Source organism: Etheostoma spectabile, chromosome 14, assembly GCF_008692095.1.
Source record: "Etheostoma spectabile isolate EspeVRDwgs_2016 chromosome 14, UIUC_Espe_1.0, whole genome shotgun sequence".
In the NCBI taxonomy this organism is placed as follows: domain Eukaryota; kingdom Metazoa; phylum Chordata; class Actinopteri; order Perciformes; family Percidae; genus Etheostoma; species Etheostoma spectabile.
The window spans coordinates 23,271,063-23,285,092 of NC_045746.1; the positions used below are offsets into that span (position 1 = coordinate 23,271,063).

The window sequence follows — 14,030 nt, forward strand, 5'->3', positions numbered from 1 at the left end:
CCATAGTCATGCGTTCAGGCTTGGATAGGTTGTAGAGGCGACTCCCCGGGAACGGAGAACCAGGCAATAACTCAATAGAGCAGTCGTAGGGGCGGTGAGGCGGTAAAGAGAGGGCTTGTTGTTTGCTGAAGACCAACTGAAGGTCATGATAATCAAGAGGAACATTAGATAAGTCTGGTTCTACAGTGCCCGTCACCTGACTGGAAACGGACTGGGGTGTGGCAGAGGTTAAACAGCTTGCATGACACGCAGTACTCCAACTAATGATCCTCGAGGTGGACCAGTCAATGTTAGGGTTATGGTGAACCAACCAGGGATGGCCCAGGACTAGTGGCACAAAGGGAGAACTAATAACAAAAAAACTTATTTGTTCGATGTGGTTACCTGATAATTGTAACCTAACTGGGCAAGTGCGGGCAACCACCCGGGCCAATAACCTACCATCAAGGGCATTAGCGTCAATAGGCTTATCCAGTAGTACAGTGGGGATCTTTAACTGCTCTGCTAACACTTCATCAAGAAAACTCTCATCTGCTCCAGAATCAACAAGTGCTAACAGGCTACTAGACTGACCTTGGTAAGTGAGGGTGGCGTGAAGTTGGGTGCGTGGACGAGGAGATAGAGGGATAGCTGCTCTACTCGCTAGGATTCTCCTCCCATCTAGCGAGCTTGCCTGTTTGAAGGATTGTCGGGGCAGGATACCAGGAAGTGTCCAAACTGGCCACAATACAGACAACACTGATTAGAGATGCGGCGCTGGCGCTCCACTGGGTCCAGACGCTGGCGACCAAGCTGCATAGGCTCCTCTCTAGAAGGAGAAGCACGGCGGTAGTCAGAGTTGGTGGTCCCTGGGCGAGCAGTCTCCGGAAAACGGAAGCGTCGGTGCGGGTTGACGTCACTCCCTTGTCGCGGGTTACGAGACCTCCTCCGCTCCCGCAGGCGATTGTCAATACGAATAGAGATAGAGACTAGTGCATCCAAATCCACGGGTTCGGGATAAGAGATTAATTCATCTTTTATGACCTCACTCAGACCCCTGGAAAAAGCCGCTTGGAGAGCCACCGCGTTCCAGCCGCTCCCCTCGGCCAGCGTGCGGAACTCCACGGCGAACTCAGCTACACTCCGGAACCCCTGGCGAAGAGAAAGCAACCTCGTGGAAGAGTCAGGACCACTTGCCGGATGGTCGAAAACCTTGCATAGCTCAGAGCAGAAGGTGGCGTAGGACGAGGTAGGAGTGGACTGCTTCTCCCATACAGCGGAGGCCCACTGAAGAGCATCCCCTTTCAACAGCCCAATAACAAAAGCAATCCTGGATCTGTCCAAGACGTAGGTGCGGGGCTGTTGTTCAAAAACCAAATCACACTGCATCAAAAATGATCGACAATGTCCCAAAACTCCCTCATACCGTTCCGGCGTGGGAACCCACGGTTCCCGACCTGGCAGTGTGACGGGTGGCGTGGGATCCGGCAGTGTGGGATCCGGTGGTGTTGCTGCAGTAGCGGATAGCTGAGTACGCAGCCCCGTGACGTCAGCGGTAAGTTGTCGCAGCCCATCCATAATCTCCCTGAGAGACTGACTGTGTTGTCCGAGAGTGTATTCTTGCACTGACACTGCATGTTTGACTGCGTCTAAGTCCGCTGGGTCCATACTTGGCCGGATTGTACTGTCAGATATGGTTCAACAGGACCCAGAAGCAGACAATGACGGAAGGTATTTTTACCAAGTTTATTGCAGTGTAGTCAGGACCAGTAATACAACTGGGTGGCAGGCTAGACATCAGGCAGTAGAAGCAGGCAGGTAAAGTAACAAAAAAAAAACAACGACCTCTCCACATGAATACGACGTAACAATCCTGCAAAGACTGAGGAGAACTGCAGGTCTATATAAAGCCACACAGAGAGAGCTGATATGAATCAGGTGTGCTAATCAGTCAGGAGAGTGAGCCTGCCCTACCCAATTACCAGAGAGAAACAAAACACAATCAACCACACACACCCCCCCAGCCAAGTCATGATTGAGACATCCTGACAGCTCTTTTTAGGTCCAAACTCAAGACATATCTGTTGAATCAGGCTTTTAATCCGTAGCTGTGGTGGGACAGTTTCATTCTTTTGTTTCTTTGAGACCTTTTCTGATTTTACTGTTCGCTATGTTCACTCTTTCTATTGGATGATGTAATTATACTCATTCTGTTTAGCACCGTAGCCTGCTGGTTGCTGTAAAGTGTTATATAATTACATTAGATTGATTTTGATAGATTAATTGGAAATGTTTCATAACTCAGTGCCTAGCCTCATACTGACATCACCGCACGTCACTGTGAGCCCCTCTCCCGTCCAAAAGCACTCACAGTCAGCAGTAGCCTCGCGCAGGCACAGCGCAGAGCAAAGAGAAGACACACACCCCACGGCGTCCAGGCTACAAATGAATCACGCATGCGCATGGCCGCCGCTGTTCCCGCCCTGACTTTCAGAGCGGGCTGTAAAATTTAATGTTCACTCACTCTCACACAAAATTAAATCACTGCATTTAAATTGAATCACGACATAGCTCTCCATTCACTCTAGTCTAGTCTCTTGCCAAGTTCACTTGTGCCAGCTCTCGCTAGTCTGATCAATCTCGATAGGCCTTTACTACTAAACCCCAACAGTCTTTTTAAAGACTAAACCCCAACAGTCTTTTTAAAGACTAAACCCCAACAGTCTTTTTAAAGACTAAACCCACAAACAGTATTTTTTTAAGATTAGATCAAATCTCAGCCCTAGCCAGTCATTATTTTAACTGCTAGGCAGTAGCTTCATTTAGCTAAAACTAACCACACACACACACACACACACACACACACACACACACACACACACACACACACCAAGCGTTAAGTATTAAAACAAAATTAAAGATCGTCCCGACTGATTAGCCCCTGATACGTCTCTCAACATACACCATACACACAGTTACATAGTGCCAAAACTTTATTGAAAACACGTAACAAAAATGGAGAAATTTCTTGTGAGGACCAACAAGCCAACCGACGCACCACCAGCTGCAAAAAAGCTTCGAAGGTACGATGAATCATACCTGCAGTTTGGGTTTACAGTCACGGCTGATCTGAGACCTCAGTGTGTCGTGTGTGCCGAGGTGCTGGCAAACGACAGTATGAAGCCCTGCAAATTAAAAAGGCACCTAGAAACAAAGCATGCTGGCATTAAAAATAAACCGGCTGAATATTTTAAAAGAAAGCTTGATGGCCTCCATCAGCAACAGGCAACCATTTCAGTGCACAGCACTGTGTCTAAACAGTGTTTGGAGGCATCGTATGTAGTGGCCAAAAGGATCGGTAAACTGGGTAAACCGCATACAATCGCCGAGACTCTCATTTTGCCGGCAGCGCAAGACATGTGCAGGATAATGATAGGCGATAGTGCAGCAGCCAAACTCGGTGCAGTACCACTGTCCAATGACACAGTCGCTAGGAGAATTGTAGACATGTCCAATGATATCAGAGAGCAACTGATAGAGTTTGTAAAAATGAGTCCTTACTACGCGCTGCAGCTGGACGAATCCACTGATATTGCTGGGCAGGCACAGCTCCTCACCTATATCAGGTATCTGAGAGACAAGGTGATTGAGGAGGATGTCCTGTTTTGCCGGCCTCTTCAGTCGCACACTACAGGAGAAGCCATTTTCAATGTCCTTGATATTTTTATCCGTGAAAATGGGTTGGCTTGGGACCGATGCGTTGGCCTATGCACGGATGGTGCGCAGGCTATGACGGGGCGTGAGCGTGGCCTAGCTGCTCGGGTTCAGCAAGTAGCTCCACTTGTGAAATGGACACATTGCATGGTCCATCGCGAAGCACTAGCTGCTAAAAAAATGCCGGTTCTCTTTGACTCCGTGCTGAACCAATCCGTGAAAATAATAAATCTAATCAAATCACGGCCGCTAAACTCTCGCTTGTTTGGGGTCCTCTGCCAGGAGATGGGGTCAGGGCACGAACAGCTGCTTCTGCACACTGAAGTTCGCTGGCTCTCCAGGGGGCGGGTGTTACAGCGGTTGTATGAGCTGCGAGAGGAGGTGAAGTGGTTTTTGACAGAAATCAAATCAGATCTGGCGAAGCATCTGGATGACACTATGTGGCTTGCATCTCTGTCCTATTTGGTCGATATATTTGACCGCTTGAATGGCCTCAACCTGTCTTTGCAAGGCCGCGAAACTCACATTTTGCTCCTTGCGGACAAAGTGCACGCCTTCACACAAAAACTAGACCTCTGGCATGGCCGCATCAGTCGAGGGAACTGCGACATGTTCCCCAGCCTTGCAGACTTTATCACCAATGCAGGCGCGTCACATGATTTCTCCTCCCTATTTCAGTCAGCGTCTGAGCACCTGTCAGCAATGAGAAAACAATTTGCGACGTACTTTAAGGAGGATTATCGATCTTTTGCGTGGGTTCGAGATCCGTTTGTGTGCACAGCAAACGAGCTATCAATTGATATGCAGGAACAGCTTATTGAGCTGAAGAGTGACAGTCGACTGAAGGAACTCTTTAGCTCCTGCCCTCTTTCGTCCTTCTGGGCATCATTGATGCAGGAATACGCTGAACTCTGTGACGTTGCCTTGAAGATTCTCCTTCCCTTTGCGTCAACATATTTGTGTGAGGCAGGATTCTCAAAAATGACTGCACTCAAAACTAAATACCGTAATCGTGCACAAATTGAGGATGATTTGCGGCTATGTTTATCAAACATTGAGCCAAGAATTGAGGATCTTTGCAAGGCAAAGCAGGCTCAGGTCTCACATTAATATCACCAACCTGCAAGCTTCTTTAAAAAATGCAGATGATGCCTACTATTAGACCTAGTGATAATAACAATAATAAAGCATAAATTAATATCAGAGGTCTGGTGCCAATTCGCAATTATAGCAATAGCCTAGTAATGATAATAGGCCTACTGATGATGATGATGATGATGATGATAATAATAATAATAATAATAATAATAATAATAATAATAAAGCATGTAACCTCATATAAATATATAGCAATAGCCTAGTAATGATGATAGGCCTACTGATGATGATGATAATAATAATAATAATAATAACAATAATAACAACAATAAAGCATGTAACCTCATATAAATATATAGCAATAGCCTAGTAATGATGATAGGCCTAATACTACTCATAATAATACTAATAATAATACTAATAATAATAATAATAATAATATCTGCAAGCTCACATTAGAAGTCTGGTACTACTGCCAATTATAAAAATAGCCTACTAAGGGTAATAGACATACCTACCGCTACTGATGATGATAATATTTATTAATAATAATAATGTGGACCTAAAAATAATAGCCTATCTATCTATCTATCTATCTATCTATCTATCTATCTATCTATCTATCTATCTATCTATCTATCTATCTATCTATCTATCTATCTATCGTTCGTGGTGTGTGGGGCGAAGGGCACTAGGGCCCCAACTGCAATGAACCAGCTTTGGGGGGGCCCAGCTTGCAAAAGGTTGAGAACCCCTGATTTAGACCATCAGCAGCTGCCTAGCTGGAACACTAGCTGGTGAATAAATCGCAGTAGTCTTTTTAAATGAAACTTACTCAAATAACGTGTCAGTGGACCTTGTATTCTATTTTTACTAACGATTTACCTCTTGTACAAAACCATTCTAAATTAACAAAGTAAACAAAAGACATTACACAACAAGTCCTCCATTAAAAAATGCAGATAGTTTAACCTCACTCACAAGAGTGTTTTCATCCTTATGTCTAAACCAGGGAACGGAACTGGTTGCTGCTTTAAAAACGTCTTTAATGTAAATTGTTCGCAGTTAGATTTAGGCACAAAAAATACTTAGTTAAGTTTAGGAAAAACATTGTGGTTTGGGTTAAAATCAGAAAATTTCAACAACAAAAACAATCACTTAGTCATGTGAAACTAAACATGAAGTAGTAGAAGAATGTTTTGCAATCACAAATTACATGAGATGACTTTATTTGAGTGTAATATGTCCAATTACTTTCAGTCTGCTACAATTGAAGGACAATTTTTTTTGTTTTCTACATGTACTGTATGTTTATGTAAATACCCTCAAAACTGGGGGTCTTCCTCAGTCTTTATTTCACTTTGTGTCACAGTTCCAATACCTTCTGATTGTTTGCTTTAATAAATAGTGCTCAGAGATGAGACATTTAACACACACACACACACACAAATTTTGCAACTACTTGTACATTACTATTACATTTCTGTTTGTTAGAATTTCTTAACTAACATTGAGTTTGTTCGTTGGATCTCTGAGGAAGGAGGCTGAGGGTCTAATTGAGAATTAAGAAAAGGTTTAATGCAACAGAATGATGAAGATGATAACACAAGACAATAAAACACAAAACAAACATGATAACACTGCAGCTGACAGCGGACCGGATTCATGCTTCCCCCATGATGGAGTCACGTGAAACCAGTGCTGAATATTCCTAAATCACAAACATTTATCCCCTGCACCGGGGGGCTGTTCCTTTTCACCTGGTGCATTCAAATCCATTTTCATTGGTCCATTGTTGGCCTGGCAACATGCGGCGCATCTTTGCTTTCCAATGACGAAAGACCAGCCTTCAAACTCTGCCCCTTTGGGGGTCGTTTTTCGTTACTGAGCAAAAGGGTCTGTCGTGTAAATGTGAAACTATAGTTTAATCAACATTGCATTGTCTTAGCCTAGACTAAGAACTCAGGGGGTGGCAGACAGTAGGCCACCTTTTGTTGCATAGCAGGAAACCCCTTTCCATATGTTAAATGCCAGACTTGACCTGTGGTTCTTTACATTCAGAGGAAAAGAGGGGGGAAATGGGGGACAGAGATATGCATAGTTTTCCAACCTGGCTCCTTCAGACATACATTGTTTTTTCTACCACATTGTTTATATAACTTTTTATAACTCAACATGTTGTAAACTGATGCAACCAGAAAATATGAATACATTTCCACTTATCCACCTGACAGACTGCTTTATTGATTAGCTCTTTGGCTCCTGTTCTTCTCATTAGTCATCATAGTGTATGCCCGGATTTAAACCTGGTAATGTGGTCAGTCTTTAACAAATCCTTTGACAAAAAAGTTATAGGTGGAGTGAAAAGGTGCATCCTGCTTTGAAGAATGTAAATATTTGATGGTGATGCATTTCACAGGGTTGTACGGGAAGCTGTGACGTTATAACACATGCTGTATAATTGCAACTATTGTTAATGACATTGTGGCAGGTTCCACTAGTGACAACTTTGCACTCAACTCTTTCAATAGTACAGTTGCTTATCAGTGCATGAATCACAATGATAAAATAATAAGATTAACTCCACTCATTCTTCCATGTTTGAGAAGCAGTATTTACTTACAGTTGTAAATAGGAAGATTAATGGCTGCTGTTGTCAGCAGAACAGAAGGCAACACAAAGGCACAATGCAGGGTGTAACCAAATATAATGCAAATGTGGCCACGTGTAGATATCAAAACCACAAACACACACACACACACATGCACATAAACACACAATTCTGTCTGCGGTAGTACTGAGGTGTGTGATTCTGACTACGGTAAGCGTACCTGACTCATTTCTGTTTCCGGTGCTTGTGTGTTGGTAGCGTGTTGGTAGCGTGTTGCTACTCACTAAATACCAGTTCAATTTGTTAGATTTGCTATTACAGCGGCTAACTGTCTGCTAAACACTTATTCTTATAGTAGTTCTGCCTAAGCACTCACAGATCTTTTCATTTTTCTGCAACTTTTGTTAAATGACTTGGTAGCTGGCTTGGTAGCTAACGCTACTATACTTTAGCTTCACTGCTAGCAACTTTAGCTTAGCAGTTAGCCATGTTGTCTCTCTCTCCCTCTCCTACTTTGTCTTGCTAGATGTGTGAGATGTTTAGTTACTCCTCTGCATCCTTTAGCGGCAATGGTATGTGTAACAAGTGTTTATTTATAGACATGGAGGCGAGGCTTGGTGAGTTAGAAGTCCGGATCTGCACCATGATAGATCTGTCGTTAGTTACTGTAGCTAACCACCCCCCGGTAGTCCATGCGGGCCGGCCTGAGCCTGAGTTAGCCTCTGGTAGCCGTCCCCCGGCAACTCCTGAGCAGCCAGGAAAAGGTGCCAGGGTGATTGTTCGTGGCAAAAATAGTTGTAAGCTTTCAAAGGCCACGGACCACCACCAGCGACCACAGATTTTCCCCACTCAGTGATACACCCGCTGAGAAACCAACTCTGAATATCGGCAGCTCCATTTTGTTAAACGTGAAGTTAGCGAAGCCAGCAGCCATAGTTAAGTGCATCTCGGGGGCCAGAGTGGGCAACATTGAGTCTTATTTGAAACTGCTGGCTAAGGATAAACTGTAAATACAGTAAGATTGTTATTCACGTTGGCGTTTATCACTCCCGGTTACGCCAAACGGAGGTCACCAAGATTAATGTTGAATCGGTGTGTACATACGCAAAGGACACCATCGGACACCGTGGTTTTCTCTGGACCCCTGCCAAATCTAACCAGAGATGACATGTATAGCCGCATGTCATCATTTCGCCGCTGGCTATCGAGGTGGTGTCCAGATAATGATGTGGGCTTTGTAGATCACTGGCAGTCTTTCTGGGGAAGACCCGGTCTGATTCGGAGAGACGGCATTCATCCCACTTGGGATGGAGTAGGTCTCATTTCTAGAAATCTCAACAAGTTTATTAGTGGACCTAATCCTTGACAATCCAGAGTTGGGACCAGGAGGCAGAATTGCAGTCTAACACACTTCTCTGCTCCTCCATTCCAGGAGTTACCTAGTCAAAACCCTACGCAGTCGCAGTCTAACACACTTCTCAGCTCCTCCTTTCCAGGAGTTACCTAGTAAAAACCCCATAGTGACGGTGTCTGCCCCCCGACCATTGAAATTATTTAAATCAAAGGTAAACGGAAGAGGAGCTGTGCATGAAAACCTTATAACAATTAAAACCACAAGTGCAATAGTGCAAAAGAATAGAAGAATTGAATGTGGACTCTTAAACATCAGATCTCTCTCTTCTAAAGGTGTACTAGTAAATGAATTATTATCAGATTATAATATTGATTTATTTTGTCTTACTGAAACCTTGCTGGGTGAGGGAGAATATGTTAGTCTAAATGAATCCACCCCCCCCTCCAGTCCTATTACTACTCACATTCCTCGAGGCACAGGCCAAGGAGGTGGAGTTGCAGCTATCTTCGATTCTAGTCTACTAATCAGCTCAAAACCTAAACTAAATTATAACTAATTTGAAAGTCTTGTTCTTAGTCTTTCACACCCAAGATGGGAATCACTGCAGCCAGTTCTATTTGTTATAGTGTACCGAACACCTGGTCCATACTCCCACCCATTCTTATCTGAATTTGAAGCATTTTTTTCAAATTTAGTACTAAAAACGAACAAAGTTTATTATGCAGGGGATTTTAATATTCACGTGGACGATGAGAATGATAGCCTTAGTACTGCGTTTATCTCTCCATTGGATTCTATTGGCTTCTCTCAAAGTGTTCATAAACCTACTCACCGTTTTAACCACACCCTTGATCTTGTTCTGGTATATGGTGTTGAAATTGAACATTTAATAGTGTTCCCACAGAATCCCTTCCTATCTGACCACTATTTGATTACTTTTGAGTTTATACTGCTGAACTACACACCATTAGGCAAAACCTTCTATACAAGATGTCTATCTGATAGTGCTGTAGCTAAATTCAAGGATGTGATTCCATTAGCATTTAATTCATTACCAAGTCACAAAGTAACGGAGGACTCCAATGCTAATTTCAGTCCCTCCCAAATCAATCATTTTATTGATAGTGCAGCAGGCTCGTTGCGAAAGACACTCGACACCCCTCTAAAAAATAAGATAATAAAACCAAGACGGTTAGCTCCATGGTATAACACTGAAACTCGCAAATTAAAGCAAATATCACGGAAACTTGAGAAGATTTGGCGTTCCACCAAATTGGAAAATTCTCGTTTAATCTGGCAAGATAGTCTTAAAACATATAGGAAGGCCCTCCGTAATGCCAGAGCAGCGTACTACTCGTCATTAATAGAGGAAAATAGGAACAACCCTGACGACTGACGAAGGTCACAGCTCTTTTGAGCCAAGTATTTCCATATTTCTTAGTAGTAACAACTTTATGAGATTCTTCAATGATAAAATTATAACTATTAGAAGCAAAATTCACCAAGACCTGCCTTTAACTGGCACTGACTTATCTCTAAACTCAGGAACCTCAGAAACAGCTGTATAACCAGATATATGTTTAGACTGCTTTGCTTCACTTGATCTTTATCAATTTAATTCAATTATTTCTTCATCTAAACCAGGGGTGCCGAACCTGCGGCCCGTGAGCCGCATGCGGCTCTTTGCCTGCTCCTGTGAGGCTCTTACTGCGTGGCTGGGTTAAAAAAATAAATAAAAGGAAAAAAAATAATTTATATATTTATAAATACATATATTTTGTCATTGCTTTGGATGAGAGTTGTGACATTCAAGATAAACCTCAGTTGGCAATATTTGTACGGTCTGTGTCAGAAGACTGCACAATTAAGGAAGAGCTGCTTCACATTGTGCCGTTAAAAGACAGGACCCGTGGCATCGACCTGAAAGAGACACTCATGACTGTTGCTGAGAAGGCAAATTTGCAGTTGTCAAAACTGACAGCAACAGCCACAGACGGTGCACCAGCTATGTTAGGAGCTTTTTAGGAGATTTTTGGACATTTCACTGCATCATCCATCAAGAGCATCTGGTGTCTAAGAAGCTGAACTTGGACCACGTCAGAAACCAGTGCTAGAAATTGTGAATTTTATTCGCACTCATGCTCTCAATCACAGACAGTTCAAAAACCTAATAGTTGAACTTGATGAAGATCTTCCCAGTGATCTGCTTTTTCACTGCAATGTGAGATGGCTTTCAAGAGGTAACATGCTTTCCCGCTTTTTTGAAATGTTGAACTCAGTGAAGCTGTTTCTGGGAGAGAAACATAAGGAATATCCTCAGCTACATGACCCCCAGCGGATTTCAGATTTGGGGTTTCTGGTCGACATGCTGCATCATCTGAACAAACTGAATGTAGATCTGCAAGGAAAATTAAAAATGCTGCCTGACCTAGTGCAAAGTGTTTTCACATTTGTCAACAAGCTCAAGCTTTTCCAGACCCATCTTCAAAAGAGAGCTCACACATTTCCGCTCCTTGTTGAAGGAAAGTGGAATAGCAGCTGAGGTCTTACAAAGGAGCACTGTATGCTATGCAACACTGGTTGAAAATCTGCAGCAGAGTTTCGAGGACAGATTCTGCAACCTGAGGGGAAAACGGCCACAGATCACCTTCCTCATTAACCCTTTCACTGCTGAATCAGACTGTTTGAAAGCCCCTTTAGTGACAAATGAAGCAGCATTCCAATTTGGAGATGATTGAACTTTGTGAGGATGACAGACTGAAATCTGTGTTGAAAGAAGGAACCACAGAGTTCTGGAAAACAGTGCCCACAGACAGATATCCCAATGTTAAACAAGCTGCACTCAAGCTAATGTCAATGTTTGCAGCAACTTATGTCTGTGAATCAGTGTTTTCTACACTGAAACAAGTAAAGTCAAAACATCGTTCTGTTCTTACCAACACACATGGGAAAGAGTTGCTTCGAGTGGCCACAACTGAGTACAAGCCAGACCTGAAAAGACTTGTGTATAACAAAGACTGCCAAGTTTCTCACTGAATCAGTCTAGGTAAGAAAGAAACCTGTAAAACTGTTTGCTTTGTGTATATATGTATATATATATATATTTATATATATATATATATAACAGCCACTGTTGTAGTGTGGGCGTGCATGTGTTGTGGCTCTTTGCTATAGTGCAGTTTTTTTTTTGGCTCTTTATGCTGGACTGGATAGCCACCCCTGATCTAAACCATCAACCTGCCTCTAAGACCCCATCCCGACTAGGCTACTTAAAGACGTTTTACCCTTAGTCAACACTTCTCTACAAGATATAACCAATCTATCTTTATTAACAGGCTATGTACCCCAGTACTTTAAAGTAGCTGTAATTAAACCTCTCCTGAAAAAGCCCAACCTTGATCCAGATGTTTTAGCCAACTATAGACCTATATCCAACCTTCCATTTCTCTCTAAGATTCCTAAGAAAGCAGTCGCCAAACAGCTGTGTGACTTTCTGCATAGCAACAGCTTATTTGAGGATTTTCAGTCAGGATTTGGAGTTCATCATAGCACAAAGACAGCTCTTGTGAAAATTACTTATGACCTCCTAATTGCATCAGAGGAGGACTTATCTCTGTACTGGTGTTATTAGATTTTTGTGCTGCATTTGATACCATTGACCATTATATCTTATTACAGAGATTAGAACATTTAATTGGCATTAAAAGGACTGCTCTAAGCTGGTTTAAGTCTTATTTATCAGATCGATCTCAGTTTGTTCATGTTAACGATGAATCCTCTGTGCACGCCAAAGTTATTCATGGAAAAAACCTGGATTACCTGTAATTTTCTAATGTTAAACTCAGATGAAACTGAAGTTATTGTTCTGGGGCACAACCACCTCCATGACGCATTATCCAAAGAGATAGTTACTCTAGATTGGCATCACCCTGGCCTCCAGCACAACCGTGAGAAATCTTGGAGTCTTGAAATTTCAAGGATCGCCTTTTTTCACCTATGTAATACTGCAAAAAATCAGGAATATCCAGTCTAAAAATGATCAGTCCAATGTAATACAGATAATGGCCATAAAAAGGGAGTTCCTTAAGTTTGTGAATGGTGGCACCATTCACAAACTTAAGTTAAAAGCTTTCAAATCCACACTACTGTACACACATTTTTTTACTAGCAGAATACATTACATACAGTGGGGTTTGAAAGTTTGGGCACCCCAGGTAAAAATTTTTATTAATGTGCATAAAGAAGCCAAGAAAAGAGGGAAAATTCTCGAAAAGGCATCAAATGACAGATTAGACATTCATACAATGTGTCACAAAAAGTTAGATTTTATTTCCATCATTTACACTTTCAAAATAACAGAAAAAGAAATGGCGTCTGCAAAAGTTTGGGCACACTGCAGAGTTTCTAGCATGCACCGCCCCCTTTGGAAAGCCGAGACCTGACAGTGTCATAGATTGTTCTCAATCATCATCTGGAAAGACCAGGGGATGTCAATCTTAAGGTTTTAAATGCCCAGACTCATCTGACCTCGCCCCAACAATCAGCACCATGGGTTCTTCTAAGCAGTTGTCTAGAAAACTGCAACTGAAAAAAGTTGACGCTCACAAAGCAGGAGAAGGCTACAAGAAGATAGCAAAGCATTTTCAGATGCCAACATCCTCTGTTCGGAATGTAATTAAGAAATGGCAGTCATCAGGAACAGTGGAAGTTAAAGCAAGATCTGGAAGGCCAAGAAAAATATCAGACAGAACAGCTCGCAGGAGTGTGAGAATGGTAACTCAAAACCCACGTTTGACCGCACGATCCATCCAGAAAGACAGGCAGACAATTGAGTTGTGGGACACCATTCCACTATAAAGAGATACTTGTACAGATATGGTCTTCATGAAAGAGTCATCAGAAGAAAACCTCTTCTACGTCCTCATCACAAAATTCGGCGTTTGAAGTTTGCAAATGAACATGTAGACAAGCCTGATGCATTGTGGGAACAAGTTCAGTGGACCAATGAGGTTAATATATATCTTTTTGGCCGGATTGAGCAAAGGTACGTTTGGAGAAGAAAGGGCCCAGAATTTAATCAACAGAACCTCTGTCCAACTGTTAAGCATGGGGGTGGATCAATCATGCTTTGGGGTTGTATTGCATTCAGTGGCACAGGGAACATTTCACGAGTAGAAGGAAAAATGGATTCAATAAAATTTCAGCAAATTTTGGATGCTTACTTGATGCTAACTGTGAAAAAGCTGAAGTTAAAGAGAAGATGGCTTCTACAAA

At 42.5% G+C, this 14,030-nt stretch overlaps 1 protein-coding gene across 1 annotated transcript; it reads left to right on the top strand.

Moving 5' to 3' along the window:
* The first annotated feature begins 2,994 nt into the window (after positions 1 to 2,994).
* Positions 2,995 to 10,480, top strand: LOC116702046 (zinc finger BED domain-containing protein 5-like). The gene is made up of 2 exons (XM_032536101.1): positions 2,995 to 4,606; positions 10,401 to 10,480. Exons 1-2 carry the CDS (start codon positions 2,995 to 2,997, stop codon positions 10,478 to 10,480), a joined length of 1,692 nt encoding a protein of 563 aa, XP_032391992.1.
* The last annotated feature ends 3,550 nt before the right edge of the window (positions 10,481 to 14,030 follow it).

What these genes read in the sequence shown, in the direction of transcription:
- LOC116702046 (XM_032536101.1), top strand. Translation starts at nt 2,995, where the DNA reads ATGGAGAAATTTCTTGTGAGGACCAACAAGCCAACCGACGCACCACCA. An exon ending in GCAGGAATACGCTGAACTCT is followed by an intron (nt 4,607 to 10,400) that starts GTGACGTTGCCT and finishes CATCTAAACCAG; the next exon opens with GGGTGCCGAACCTGCGGCCC.